The following is a 16,270-nucleotide window of genomic DNA, read 5'->3' on the forward strand; positions in this document are numbered from 1 at the left end:
AAAAGAGTGCTATGTATATGAAACAGAAAAAAGAAAGAATTTTCAGCCCACTCTTTCTGAGATTGGTAGAATTAACCAAAACTAAAGAAATAAACATGAAATTCTTACACCATTTTAAAAGAACAGTAGCTTGAAGTTAGAAGGTCGTTTTCCTAGCACCACCTCCACCTGTGTGTTTGAGAAAAGGCAAACAGCAAACACTGATACCCCCAAAATACACATTATGAACAGCATTCTGCTTTCGGGGACCTTATGACATAAAAACCGACTGAAAAATCACAAGAGATTTATTGATAGCAGTCATTAAAATGACTATTGGTCATTACGAACAATTAAACACTTCCACTTTGGGATGAATTTCAGGTCACCATTCAGAACTAACGAGGCCTCTAAACATCTGATATGCATTTTCAGCTGACTGTACCATTTCATATTTCCATTTCCATTTCACCATCAGAGGTGGTGCTTAAAAGGCTGAAGGATATTTGCTGTGTGCTCTGGAGTGAAACAGAAAATTTAAGAGAAGCTTTCACAGTGAAAACAGTGGGAATGAAACCTTCAGGCAAACAAATAACAAGAAAATGCATCCAGCATCAACTATACATTCTTCACCTGGAGACCTCTAAAGCTTACTTGTCTGGGCTGCGGAAGAATTATGTTCAGAAGATAAACGTTACTTCCTACTCACCCAGAGGATCCATCAAACTCCTTCTCAGAGAGGGTTCCTGCATTGGAAATGAACCTCCTCCTTACCTGCAGCTGATTACTTATTTAATATACAGCCACCGCATGCCTGCCTCTCTCCTCTTCTCTGTTTAAATCTCTGGCTAAAATTATCCTTGTCTAAAAGTGCATGCAGGGGTAAGCTTTTCTCTCTCGCTTTCTCTCTAGCAGCTATCGACTAAAATAATAAATTCCACAAACTTTCAAATTTTGGAACCAATTGGGGTTATACTTAAAAAAAATCAATACTTGAGAGAACCGTATATAGGTGGTCTCCAAGTTGCACCTAAAAATTTGTTTGTATGTCAGTTGCATGGAACTTGAGACACAGAGATTTCCTCTCCAAAAGTAAAGCTACATCTGGTAGGTTGGTTCCTTGGCCAGACCACAAATCATTCTAATCCTTCGGGCAGCTGGATTTAGCACTAGCTGTACTAGCTTGAGTTCAGGGAGCTGGGATCCATGCAAGTCAGAAGTGAGGAGAAAACATCTCTAAAAACAATTTTGAAATAAGCAGTTTGCTCTGGTTATGTCACCCCTTATAGCCCCCAGCTCCCATCTAAATGGCCCGGAAAGAGGGAGCTTGCCCTAGTCACTTCTTCACATTCCCTCGGAAGTCGGCCTGTTTTCTCCACTGCACGCCTTAGGCCAAACTTACAGACCTTCCCTTCACTTACATCACAAGGAGCTGCTAATCTTCACTAGGTGTCAGTTTGTCACTGGACTTCTTTCAGTGCACACACATGTGTAAATGACCAACGGTGCTTTAACCTTCCCAGAAGAATTTGCACTTTGAGTAAAGGATGTTATCACTCACCTGAACTGAGGATTTGTTTGGGGGAGGTGGGGTGGAAGTCAGCGCACGGCCGACCAACACCGCTCAGAGTTGGGTTTCCAGGCCTTATTTCCATTTCACTTCCGAACCTATTTGCTAAAAGCTCCATGAGTTTTCAGAAGAGCGAGGCAAGGGCACGCAGGTGTGGGCCGGGGGAGCTGGGGGAGCGGTTCCTACTTGGGAGCCTGCTTGTCCTGCTAATTTCCTACAGCAGGGGAGGGAGAGCTCTGGGGGTCAGGAGCAGCAGCACAGCTGGAAGACAGGCAAACCAGCCCTCAGGCCCCAAAGAGTGGACTTGCATAGGTCCGGAGCGAGGCTCAGGAACCTGCGCTTTCAAACACTCCGTGTGATTCTGACTTTGGACTGAGAAAGACATTGAGGGGCAGATCATTTGACTATATTTTAAATTTAGGTAATTACACTCTACATCATTTCCTATAGGATACTTAACATATTCAACTCCACCCAAACCACTAACTAAAAACAAAACAAACAAGCAAAATGACCTCCCTAATGGGGCATCAGGTCCTTCAAATTGCACCTCGTCATCATAGTTTTAGGTTCCAAAAACTACATTCCTTTTCAATAGTTCTTAAATTTAACTAATGCCAGAAGCTTTCAAATGTAGATCTGAGAAAGAAAACGCAACACACATACGTTTGGAGGCAGATTGAAGGTTTCAAATCATGGGGTCAAATGTACATTATCACTTAATTTCCACATTTAAGCCTCAGTTAAGGCCCAAATTTCTTACTCTTCAAACACTAAATTGGCATGAAATATGAACATACGTGTGAGAGCAATTAATGGAAGTAGTTCTTACTCAGGAAATCCTTCGATTTGGTTTCCTAAAGTAAGATAGGCCTTTCAATTTTCTTGTGCATATTTTATGATCTGCCTAAAAAAAAATCCCGTCCTCTGCACCATATCAAGGTGCTCGTTTAACAAAAAGATCATATTAATACTGCGGCAGGGCTTAACTTCAGAAGTTCCTCAACTAATTGCTTAAAATGTCAACCTTTATTTGATATTAATACATTTGCATTCAAATATTTATAATCTTTTTTTTTGTTTTTTTTCCTGAGGAAGAACAGCCCCTGAGCTAACATCTGATGCCAATCCTCCTCTTTTTTTCTGAGGAAGATTGGCCCTGAGCTAACATCCGTGCCCGTCTTCCTCTACTTTATATGGGACGCCGTCACAGCATGGCTCGACAAGCAGTGCGTCGCTGCGCGCCTGGGATCCGAACCGGCGAACCCCGGCCGCTGCAGCGGAGTGCGTGCACTTAATCGCTTGCGCCACCAGGCCGGCCCTAATCATTCTTTTTTTTTTTTGGTGAGGGAGATCAGCCCTGAGCTAACATCCGTGCTAATCCTCCCTTTTTTTTTTTTTTTTTTTGCTGAGGAAGACCTGCTCTGAGCTAACATCTATTGCCAATCCTCCTTTTTTTCTTCCCCAAAGCCCCAGTAGATAGTTCTATGTCATGGTTGCACATCCTTCTAGTTGCTGTATGTGGGACGCGGCCTCAGCATGGCCAGAGAAGCAGTGCATCGGTGCGCGCCCCGGATCCGAACCCGGGCCGCCAGTAGCGGAGCGCGCGCACTTAACCGCTAAGCCACGGGGCTGGCCCTAATCATTCTTTTTTTATGCATGGAATTCTTATTCTTGAGAGTTGGGGCTCTCTTTTTTCAAACCTCTATTCAAGGAAGACAAAGCAGCTCACTCAAGTTTTCTTTTTACTAATCTTTAAAAAAAAAAAAAAAACATTCATCAGGCAAAAGCTCAACTGGATGTTAACATGTTAACGGCAAAACACACTGTCTCCCTTGGGCTTGAAAGCAACTGTATCATCCTTGTGATTGGTTCCTGCACCTCCCAAACTCAAAACCTTTCAATTGGTCCACACAAACATAGTTAAAATACTCTCTAATTCTTCTATTTCAAAGAAAATTATTTGCAGAGTCCTTTCCAATCTTTCCTTTTTCCTCTAGGGGGTGGAAGGAACTGAGTGTAGATATGAGAGAGGACAGGAACTCTGTTCTGCCAAAGGGAAGAGAGAAATCATTTGGACTCCCCTACCTAGTTAGATATTTTACATCTGCACATAACACAAATTGAGATACTTCTAATAGGTACAAGACTGACTTTATTTTTGTCACTGCCATGGTGCAGATGATTTAAACAAATGTAACTATAGTTTATTAGCTTCTTTCTCCCTAACTTCAGATGTTATTTAAACAATGCAGAGCAAGATGCATTAGGATGCTTTTAAAATGTTAAGTTTAATGTGAAAATCACTGGAATTTATATAATAGCTGCCTTGTTTACATCCCCCTAGCTGGTTTATTTCTATTCTATGGCTAAGGTTACTTGCAATATAGCAGTCAACGTCAGTAATTTGGCCTCACACTTGCAAATATGCTCTCCCAGGTCCTTCCTGCTACCTCTTCCTCCTACCTCTATGTAGCATTTTCAGTCTTTTAAGCTTTCAAGGAATTTGAGCTGTAGGAAACAAGTGACCTTACAAGGTAAGGTATTGTGGGCAGTTGGCCAATTAGTCCAAGGTTAGATAGCATGTTAACTATTGAGCTAAAATCAACTCTTGAGGGAGTTTCTAGTTCACTTTGATTGGATACCCTTTGTGATGGTTCTAAAATTAGTACAGTTAATAAACTCAATTGTACAGGGGTCAAAGTTTGTGGGTGGAGGAAAAAAACGAAGAGCGAGGAGACAGTCATTCCATCAACGACGACACCTTACGCAGCTCCCCGTATTCATTCCTCTGTAACAGTGCAAAGAGCTGTCACAGTATTCTTCTGGCAGCTAAGAGAATAGATGAAAGACCCCGGAGGAAGTCCTGAGGGACTCTGGCCATGAAGGGAGCAATGAGGTTCAAGCATACAAGTTCATGAAGAAGGAAAAACAAAAATACTTGGTTTACTCCCTAGCCCCCATCCTGAAAGGCTAGTATAAAAGCAAGAAAGGGTCAGTTTAATAAATTTTCATCCTTCTCTAGTTGTTCTGTTAAAAATAATATGCCTAACAGTCTGCAGATGAGCTAAAATGTCCTTGAAGAGAGGCATGTTACATATTGGTCTGTCTAGCATTCCTAATACTGCAAAAGCCACCTTAAATCTTCCGGGAAAAACGGTGTGCTCAAAGAAAAAATCTCTAATGTAGCTGTAATTTGCTCTTATTTCTATTTCTTTTTCCTTATATATTTAAAACCATACCAGAAATAAACAGGTTTTCTGGTCACATAACAGAACAACACTGAACTGAAGCTGGCCTAACAACTAGCATAAAGCTGTCGATCCACCCTGCATTAGCAAAAATGAAAATACGAATAAAATAGAGAAAATGAAACCAAAGAGAAAAACTATAAGAGGAAAAACAAAGACAAAATTCAAATTTACTTTGAAAAATCTGGTTTTATTTTCTGAATCAAAAAGAAGTGTATCCATGTTCAATTTAGAATGCTTAACTTTCCATTGATCTCTTAAAGTACTTTCCACATATTGTTAACAGTGCTCAGAACTGTGTGGAAGTTAACATCCAATACCATGTTTTAGAGAAAAAAGTTTAACTATCGGATCTCTTTCTAAGAAACTCTTCTCAAAGGCCAAAGGATTGGCAATTTTAATTTAAAAGGAAAAGATTTTTAATCATTATTGGAAATTTAAGTGACAATGGTTTTCAAGAGGTAAAAATCAGATCTCTTTTAAAACAGAAAAAATTTTAATTTCTGAGGGTCTCATACCTGACAACTCCAGTTAAACATAATACATCCCCCACCCCCAAAATTACTAAATGTATTATTTCACCTTGGAATAGGAAAATTATACAATGAAATTTTTAAATTATACTATATATATATTAATATACCATTTTAACTGTCATGTTTGCTAGCAGAATTACCAAATTCTACATTCAAGGGACAAATGATAAATGCTCTTTATTTTATTTAAGAGTCCACCCCGTTCTTTGTTGTTTTTTCTAGCCTCGTATTTTAAAAATCATGACCAAAGGCCAAGAGTCAATCCATTTACCTGAAATGAACAGCCAGTAGGTACTGGTCCTACATCTGTGTCCTTTAACACGTCCAGTACTCAAAAGGCAGAGGGAATTTATAAGAACATGATTTAGGAACATTTTAGAATACCAAAGGGACTCTGATCTCCACGTCCCTGACATCTCATAGACGTTATTCAGACTATTCACGTGCACTGAAGCATGTCCAGCATGCAGGCAAACTTCTTTTATTTGTTCAAATTGAGGTAAAACAGTCAAAAAACAGTTAAGATTAACAGAAGAGGCATAATTTAATCTTCTTTTGCTGCTTATTTCATATAAACTGATTTTTAAGTTTTCTCACAAAAAAGAGACTCTAAAGCCAATAATTTCTCCAATTTCAGTCACCCAAAAAAATAAGCTTCTTCTTTCAAAGCCATTATTAGTAAAGAATGTTTTGAAATGAAGGAAAACATTTTTTTCCAGAATCTGCATTTTGTACCTAGCGTGATACAATTTATTACTTTATTTTTCAAATTTAGAAAGAATTCAAGTCTGAGGACTATTTGATATTTTTTCAGACACCAAGCAATACCAACAGGATTCATAAATATGATTTTCTGACACAGGCAGGTAAGTGTGCTAACATCTACAAAATACAAACAGCTCTTCTTTCAAGGATAAGACGGCTGAGATTTAGTAGTTATGATTAGTTTCTCAGTACAAATACAAATTTAAATCTTGATTTTTTTTGCCAACATTTTAAATAGTCAAATTTTATTCCACTTCCAGGTTTCAAGTTGAAACAAACAAAAATAATAAAAATTACCCAACTGGCAACAAGTCCCGTATTTCAATGTTATCTTTAACCCAACAATTATAACCTACTGCCAGTAATTATTTATATGTATCTACTTGTTTTTATTAAATAAGCTCTGGTCAGTTATATAAAAGAATAATTTGCAAGAATAGTACTTGGCACTGGGTTACCTTAATGCTTCTGGTATAAACAGAAGCACTTAGAAAATACCAGCTCTTAAGCACTTTGTTTCCGTAATTTGAATATCCAAAAGCATTCTTAATGTTACATTTCCATTGATAGATTCTAGGGAGTCTAGTCTCAGCCAACATGGTTGATTTTAAAAAACAAAAAAATCCCTAAGCTACATGGTAATGGAATACTACACTTGCTTTTTATATCATATGGAAACAGTTCCAGGCAGAACAAAAGGAGAAGAAAACCTGCCAAATCAAAGTACTGTAAATAAAGTTCATCTTATGTACCCCAGGCAGAAAAGCTCAAAAATCAAAAAAATCAGAATCAAAAGACCACCTCCCCACGCAAAAACCCACCCAAAACACTTCCATTCTGAGCCTAACATTTCCCTAAAATGTTAATACTAGAAGCTTTAAGGTACTTAAAGCTGTAGCAGTAACTGTAGAAAGCGCCACTGACAGAGGAAATGCCATGAAGGGTTCAGTAGCCGCCCACCCATCCCTTACCACCCCCCACCCCACTAATACGTAAAAGATCCGGCAAAGTTTTTTTCTTATGCTAATAAAGGCATACCACCTAGTGTGCTAAAAGACTAAAACTAGCAGCATTAGAGCAGTAAAGTGAAAATAGGAAGCCGACAGGAATGCTCTAAACGCCTACTTAGAAGAAACAAAGCAGCAGACAGGACCCCTCTGCCCTCTCCTTGTGTTTGTAGGGAAATGGTTGAATTAAACAGTCAGATTTACCCACACGAACAAAAATTTAACAAAGCTTCCCCAAGACACCAGAATAAAACCTGACCTTTCCAGTCGAAGGGCACAGAGAGGCCTCTTCCACGTCCTGGAGTCGAATGAATTCAAAGATTGGCAATAAAGGAGAAAAGAAAGCATTAGGGGTGTGATGGAACAAGCTGTGGAGTTTATCGAACAGTCACACCAAGTTTCTCCAGCACACGGACACCCTTTTCTTGGTATTCTTGTCGGGTCATCCAGAAGTTGTCTTTGTCTTTCATGATATCTGCTAGGACTGCACCACCCAGGAACACCATGTGCTTTCTGCGGGGTGGGTCTTCAATGCGGATCTTAAATTTCTAAAGGAGAAAGAGGAGATGATAAAATGTCACATGTGCATAGTGCTTTCTGCTTTATGACAATGACTTTTTCATATATTCTCTTGTAATTCTCACAAAAGTCCTGTGATGTAAGTAGGACGGCAGGATTTGGTATCTGAGGTACAGAGACATTCTGTAATTTGCCCAAAGCTCATAGCTAGGAGATCACACATCCATCCCAGTGTGCTTAGAAGAGTCCTGATTTACACCTGCTGCCCCATTATTAACAGCACCTCTTGTCACTCTCAAGTGTCTGGATTTGAACAATAAATTCCATGATCACCCTACTGACAGCCTAAGTACCAGAGTCCTGATGTGGCAGCTTTTCCCATCAACTGGTAGATGACCACATGGGCAATTCACTTAGCTAGCTGTCAAAGGAAGAGTTTGGATAAGAGGACTTGTATGGTTTCATCAAGGCCTAACAACGCTATGATTCTAGTCTCATGCAATAGAGTAAGACTGAAGTTCTTTTCTTGCAAGCAAAGCTCACTTTCTATTGTCTCAAATTCAAATGAAATGTTCTCAAAATAAACAAGGCCAAATATGGTCAAAATAAACCATGGGGATGTTGGAAAAAATGAACATACTAACTAAAATTAAAGACAAGTAGGAAAAGTTTTATACACAATAGCCAGTATTAATTGTCTACAAGGACACACCTCAATCTGTGTGGTCAGTCAACACCTGAAAGAGAAACTTTAAAATGATGTAGCAGTTTTATTTATAGTGTCACAAATCCTGCAAAAAGACTCAAAGGAACTGTGTCATTGTAAATTGCCTTATGTCACATAAACGAACAGTAGAATCTGATAATACATAACACAGAAAAACAGCAGTTTACTTACTAATCAATTCTGAGGCTAACCTACTGTTCTAGTTACTTGTTAGCTCTTAGGCAGGGGTCAGCATACTTCTTCTGTAAAGGACCAGACAGTAAATACTTGAGGCTCTGCAGGTCTCTCTGGCGGCTACCTAAAGAAGGCAGCCCTAGAAATATGTGAAAATACGTAACACTACGTAAGAGAATGAGCCTGACCATGTTCCAATAAAACTTTATTTACAGAAACAGCCGGTTTGGACACAGGGCTGTAGTCTGGCCACCCCCGCTCTAAGGGAAACGTGGCTAGCCCCTGAAGACACTGCTGCCCCTGCAGCTTTCTCAACTATCTGCTGTTTCTCTCTCTCACACTACCTTCCTAACCCCGGAGGTTTGGCAACAGGAATTCTTCTTGTTCTTCATTGCTGCTTCTCTCTGCCTCCTCCCTACAACTCCACAGCCCCTCTGAAGCTCATTCTATCAGACTATTCCATCTACCACTCCTCCTTGCCCAAGTCATCTACAGATCCCCAGGTTGTGTCTTCTCATACCTGCTCTTACTGCACGAGTGTGCACGCTCTATTATTCCCTGACATTATCCTTAGTGACTCTGTCCTTCTCTCTCTCTCACGCTCACTTGGCAAAACACCAACTCCAGTGATCAACCCTCTACTTTGCACCTGCCCTCAAGGAACTGAACACCATAGGAGAGAAACTCAACATCCTGCTTTAAACGTATCACTTACCTCAATCAAGCCCTCAGTGCTGCTGGCAATCTCACTACATTTCTCTTCTCTCTCATCCACTCCCCAAGACAACCATTTCACACCCCCTCCCTCCTCTCAGAGCCTCCTAACTCGTCTTTCTATATCCACCTTTCTCCCTCAACAGTCTATTCATCACACTAGACTTAACGATCCTTTAAAAACAAGTCAGATCCTATCATTTCTCTGCTCAAAATCCTCCCAAGACTTTCCATCTCTCTAGGAGTAAAGCCCAACTCTACGGTAGCTGAACAAGACCCATGTCCCAAATACCTTTCTGCCGTCACCTTCCAGCCCTCTCCCTTGCTCACTCTGCTCCAGCCATGCCTGCACAATCCCACCAACTTGGGGCTTTTGCACTTGCTGTTCCTGCCTAGAAGATTCTTCCTCAGATAGTCACACAGCTCACTTGCTCATTCCCTCACTCCATTCAGGTCTCTGCTCAAGAGTTCTCTCATCTGAGAGGCTTTCCCTGATCAGGCTACCTGAAGGAGCATACCATCTCCCCAACCATCTCCCCAACCACTTCCCTTTTCTAGCCCCCAACTTATTTCACTTTTCTTCATAGTGCTTATTACTACTGATCTATTATTCATAGACTAAAAGCAGGGATTTTGTTTTTGGTTCACCACTGTTTTGTTTGTCCCAGCACCTAGAGCAGTGTTTGGCACCCAGAAGGAGTTCAAGAACTATTTGCTGAATAAATAAATGATCGCCTGAGACTGATTTTAAATTATATGTATAACCCAATAAAATCAGACAAATGAGCGAAGTACTTAGACAACATGGCTCCTTTTGAGTCTTTTAATTTGTTTAATGTATGTGAGCCCATACTCAATTTAATTTCAACAATTTGAGTCACATATGAAAGATGTAACATTAGTATCTCCAATACATGCAGTTCTCTGAAATATATAATCTCATTATCTAAAACAGTTGATCAAAGTCGGTGAGACAAAGCTCAGAGAGTAACTCAGAATTAAATGACTCTTGGTTGAGTGCAGAGTACATATAGCGTACTTCACACAGTCCAGAGTTTGTAGAAAAAAAAAAATCAATGCCAAATAACCATCAACTATTACAGACTAGTTTAAAAATTTCTACTCGACACATCAACTACCAATTAAAGTCTGTTTCAAGAGCTATGATAGTTGATGGGGATGTATAAGAAGTGGAGAAATGGGGCCGGCCCGCTGGCGCAAGCGGTTAAGTGTGCGAGCTCCGCTGCGGTGGCCCAGGGTTCGCCGGTTCGGATCCCAGGTGCGTACCAACACACCGCTTGTCAAGCCATGCTGTGGCGGCGTCCCATATAAAGTGGAGGAAGATAGGCACGGATGTTATCCCAGGGCCAGTCTTCCTCAGCAAAAAAGAGGAGAACTGACAGATGTTAGCTCAGGGCCGATCTTCCTCACAAAAGAAAAAAAAAAGAAGTGGAGAAATGATGTTGTACAATGTGATTGGGGAGATAAGACACATGGAAGAAGGAACCAGAAAATAACCCAGAATCAGAAATATGAGACAGTCCAAGATTGGCATTGAAGGCTGATTACATATCCAAAAACTAAGCTAAAAAAACCCCCAAAATCCCAAGTGGGGCTTTTGTCTCTCCATAGTATACCAGCTTCTTCTCACACACTTAGAGGCACCTTGGCTCTCAGGCTGTTCATTACAGGTGAACCAGAAAGTTTGGCCCTGAACCCAGGTGCCTCCATCCACTGAACAGAGGTGACCAGGTAGTATTCTGAGACAGAGCTTACCTTGAACCATTTACTTCTTCCTTTCTTTTCAAGGCTGCACTTGACTGCATTAGGAATTTGTTTAGGAAGACTTCTTGCTCCCTCTGGTGGTTATCAAGATTTACAAGCTACTTTACAGGGTTTTAAAAGTATATTAACAGTTGGATTATTGATTAATACTTACAGAAAGTTTTTCCACATCTCCCTTTAAAACTCGTTCTAAGTAAAGCTGTTTAAGTTCTCGTTCCAACCGTGACGGCAACCCAGGATACATAGTAGACCCTCCGGATAGTACAATATGCTTATAGAATTCAGATCTAGAAAGACACAATAGGGATTCATTGGGGGTTTCAGACCAGGAAAACAGTATATCTCAGAGTTCCTGTTATTTATGTCAGCCTCAGGGGGTTGCTGGGAGAATTAAATAAAACTCAACAAGTAAATCAGAGGGCTGAATGTTTGCTACTACTATTGTTATAACAAATCCTCCTTACATATAAAACATATAATTTTGATGAAAATACTTCTAAAGCACCTGACACACTTTCTTGCAAATGCAATTGAGTCTTTTAATAATGACAATTTACATTAGTAAACTCCCAGTATTTAAACTGTTAGCACAGTGCTCCCCTGGAGACACTGAGATGTGGGTGTTTACTATAATTAACCATATTCTACTATGACTCCAGTTCTTGCTTTTCAATTTTCCATTTGCCTTTTGTCATTTTCCCTTTTGCTCCTTTGCCCTGAGGCTGTCCACTGTTATATTCGGTTAGACTGATGTGTTTGCTTCTCACAGTGGTCCTCTCTTTCTTCCTTAAATATGCTGTTGGTTATGGTACCAGACAATCAAATCTAAAATAACTGCATATGTAGTAAAATATAATCTGAGTGAGGGTCGAGGAACTCTTCTCATAGTAAAGTTCAGGAACTGAGTCACATCCATTTTGGCCTCATTCAAACTGGCTTCCAGGTTTTTACTTACTTCCAGGTTCTCAATGGCTCAGGCTACTGTAATTCTAGCTTCTAGAAGAGCAATGTTTTTGTATTTAATTGCAGAAGTGTGCACGTGAGTGTAGAAAAAGCCAAGCAGTTGAGGTATGGCTACATGTGATACATACACATGAGCATTTACACGTACGTTTCCATATGCAGAACAGACAAAACAAAATTTGCATTGTGCTACTTTCCAATGCTAGCTCTGTGGAGAGGGTCCTGAACCTGCCTCCAGTGCTTGAGGAACGCCAAAACTTCAATTCTTACCAACAGGCAGGCACTTTTAAATATGATTTTGCTATTAATGATCATTATATCATGGGACAAAAGCATCTACCTAATCCCCACCATGAGAAGTTATCATAATTACAAAGTCCAGATTAGATTTTTGATCATCTCCCATTAGACGTACAGCTTGCTATGAGCTGATCAGTATTTTTAGTAATTTCCATTTATTATCCTGCACCCCAGGCATCCCACCAAAATTAGCTAGGTGGTTATCTAATTCAGGGTTAAACGAACAAGTAAGCAAACATTTGCTTTACAAAATGCTTCTAAGTGGACTCCTCAATTACCTGGGTGTAAAGAGAGGCTTTCTAACTATGACTCAAGTTCTAGATGCAATACAAGAAAAGATTATAAATCTTTTTATATGACTAAATAAAAACAAATTTTTGAATGGCCAAAAACACCATAAGCAAGAGACAAAAGGCAAATTAGGAGAAAATATCTGCAACATATATCAGAGTTAATATAAAAAGAACTTTTAAAAATTGAGGGAAAAAAAATCACAAAAATTCTATAGAAAACAGACAAAAGCCATGAACAGATAATTCACCAGAAAAAGATATAAAAGTGACCCTAAACATAGAAAAATATCTTCAAATTCACTCTTAAGAGAAAAGAAAATTAAAACTACATTGAGATATCATTTCTCACTCATCAGACTAGCATAAAAGTAAAAATCAAACTCTGTTAAGCTCTGGGGACACGGGTGCCCTCATATATTACTGGTGGGAATGAGAAACGGTACAACATTCATAGAGGATAATTGAGTAATAACAAAACTACATGCATGTACCCTTTGACCCAACAATTCCCCCTCCAGAAATTTTTTCAGACTATACATGCCCCAAAATGCAAAAATACAGTGTGCACAAGGTTATTAGCTGCAACATTATTTATCAGCATAAATATTGGAATCTACCTAAATAACCAAGATTCACTGAACAAACTATGAGATGTACACACAATGGAGTACTACGCAACTGGAAAAAAGAATGAGGACAATCCCTAGAAATGGTATAGGACTGTTTAGGATATATTAAGTGAAAAAAAACAAAGTGCAAAAGAGTATTTCTAGTATGTTACCTTTTGTGTAAAAGGAAATAAGAAACACAGAAAGGATAAGCCTGAAACTAATGAGACCATTTACCTACAAGGAGGAGGAGGACTGGGGGGGACGACAAGAGATGGGGAGAGTAATACTTCTAAGTATACTTCTTGTATAGTTTTGATTACACTGTTAATGTTAATATTTAAAAAACAAAATTAAAGAGGAGCTGGAAATATCCTGTGCCACAAAATACAACACGCTCAAGAAAAGATGGGGGCACGCCAAAGGACACCAGAGCCTGCTTGAAGGGGCTCTCGTTGGCCCAATCAGAAACAATCTGAACATCAAAATAAATAAAGACAGTAACTGGGCCGGCCCCATGGCTTAGCGGTTAAGTGCACGCGCTCTGCTGCTGGCGGCCCAGGTTCGGATCCCGGGCGCGCACGGACGCACCGCTTCTCCAGCCATGCTGAGGCCGCGTCCCACATACAGCAACTAGAAGCATGTGCAGCTATGACGTACAGCTATCTACTGGGGCTTTGGGGGGAAAAAAAAAAAAAGACAGTAATAAACGACAACCCACTGAATAGAATCATGAGTCCATACTGATAATAAACAAATAAAAAAAGGGAGAAGGAAAAGCACTTCCTTATCCTCGAATGCCAATAAATATAGAAGGAATGATGAATTGGAAACCACTTTTTTGCAACCATCACAGTGAAAATGGATTTAGGCAAGCATTATCAATAGATGCTAGAAGCGGTGGGGGGCAGAATCTGATGAGGAACAGGAGATTTACATAGTCCCAAGGTATTTTCTTACAAATTACTTATAAATTAAGAAAGGAAAAATAGAAAAACTAACAGTGGAGAAAACAGGAAACGTCATTAATAACTTAACACTAACATCACCAATAAGGAGCAAACAGACACCACCTCTGATGTGATTCCCTGAGAAGGACATATCACTTCTGTAGTATTATAGCCAAAAACGCATAACCTGAATCTAATCATGAGAAAACATTCAAACCCAAATTGAGAAAAACTCTCTAAAATAATTGGCCTGTACTCTGCAAAGACGTCAATGTCATGAAAGACTGAGGAATTGTAACAGATAAGAGGCGATGAGGAGACATGACAACTAAATACAATGTGTGATCCTAGATTTGATCCTTTACCAGAGAAAAGAAAAACTGTATAAAGGATATTTCTGGGACTATGGAAGAAACTGAAATACGGTAGATAAAAGTACATCAATAATCAATCTTCTGAACTCGACAACTGCACTGTGGCTATCTAAGAGAATATCTTCATTCTTAGGAAATACAGAGTATTAAGGAGTAAAGAACATTTATTCATTCAATCTACTCTCAAATGGCTCAAGAAAAAAAAGAGGATGATAAAGCAAACATGCAGAACGTTAAAATTAGTAAAATGGGAAACCGGATCAAGAGTATACACGAGTTTTCTGTATTATTCTTGCAACTTTCAAGTTTTAAACTACTTGAAAATAAAAAATTTGAAGTGGCTTCTGAGACACAATGATATATTGTCCAACATCCAGTACTACCCTATCAAAAAATTATTCTGCCTTATCTATTCAAAAACATGAGAGAGAAAACAGACAACTTGGTCATTCTAACTATTTATATTCCATCTATTTCTGATAAATAATTGGAAACCACCATTTCTAATGTACCTGGTATCAATGTCAGCCGCCTGGATTGTGTTAAAAAGCAATTCAGCAACACCGACTCCCTCAACATTGATCAAGTGAGGCTGAAATAAAGCTTCTGGTGCTTCAAATCTCTCTCCCCCAACTTTGATAATGCGGCCATCTGGGAGCTAGAAACCAAGAATAACCAGGTATTAGTCAGCAAAAGATTAAAAAATTTCCCAGTGTTCTCTAGAAAACTAGTTAGTACTTTTAAACGCATCTGTTCTATAACCAAAAGCATTATCGGCAACATATTTCTCCTAAAATACATTTTTGAAAAGGGGAAAAAAATACATTTTGATAATTAATTTTATTATCATGCTCTGTTCTATTTCTCTGTGGCCAAATATCAGAATTTCTTGGAGAAATCATCAACGCATGAGTGCATGATGATCCACCGGTGAGTGCAGCAAACCATAAACGGGCAGCATTGATCAACTAAGGCATTTGGATTATTACTGGTATCAATGCTGCTTCTCTTATTATTTTAATACATTTGTGATTTTATGGATATTTTTACCATGTAGCACAGACACATTCAATTAAAAATTTTAAATCATTTCTTTCATTAAATAATTACTCTGTGAAACTTTGTTATTTTGCCATCAAAAACACTTTACACCATCTGTGAAACTTCTGTCAAATCATTTAATTTGAAAAATGTTCTATGATCAAGAAAGTTTAAGGATCATTGATCTCTACTTTACCAGGCAATTCTGTTGTCTCCTATTTGCCAGTTCCTATTAAATTTTAAATGATAACGGATAAATATAATTTTAATTTAAGCAAATAAAATCTAAATAACAGGTCAGATATGGTTACATAACCTTGTAGAGAAAACTCTTTAAGTCACATCATGTTTATATTTAATTAAATGAGCAATGGTAAATAAAAACTCCCTCTCTTAAATCACCTCACAATTCACTGGATTGACCTAAGTAACAAGCATGCTTGTGTATGCTGGCATTTGACACATTTCTATATGAGATACCAGAATTAGTTTTACATTAACATTTCTAACAGTATATTTATTTGTAATAATATAATTACAATAACTATATTTAGATTCCAAAATTGACTTTCTAATACGACGAAGTACCCCAAAGCAAGTTTAAACATCTACTCCATGTTTGCTGTGATTCCTTACAGATATGTGCAAAGGAATCACATTTTTCAAGAACACTAGAATTATCTTTTTATAAATTGTACCAAATTTCTAAAAAAA

The 16,270-nt window shown here is 38.8% G+C and overlaps 1 protein-coding gene across 1 annotated transcript in view; it reads right to left on the reverse strand.

Annotated features, from left to right (window-relative positions):
* Positions 1 to 4,969: 4,969 nt before the first annotated feature.
* Positions 4,970 to 16,270, reverse strand: part of ACTR2 (actin related protein 2) — a 36,558-nt gene continuing 25,257 nt past the window's right edge. Inside the window, exons 7-9 of the mRNA XM_058551080.1 lie at positions 15,028 to 15,173; positions 11,182 to 11,314; positions 4,970 to 7,656 (exon numbers count right to left, since the gene is read on the reverse strand). Of these exons, the coding sequence (XP_058407063.1) occupies positions 7,486 to 7,656; positions 11,182 to 11,314; positions 15,028 to 15,173 (450 nt within the window). The 3' untranslated portion in view covers positions 4,970 to 7,485. The remainder of the gene's footprint in view (positions 7,657 to 11,181; positions 11,315 to 15,027; positions 15,174 to 16,270) is intronic.

This window comes from Diceros bicornis, chromosome 12 (assembly GCF_020826845.1).
Source record: "Diceros bicornis minor isolate mBicDic1 chromosome 12, mDicBic1.mat.cur, whole genome shotgun sequence".
Classification (NCBI taxonomy): domain Eukaryota; kingdom Metazoa; phylum Chordata; class Mammalia; order Perissodactyla; family Rhinocerotidae; genus Diceros; species Diceros bicornis.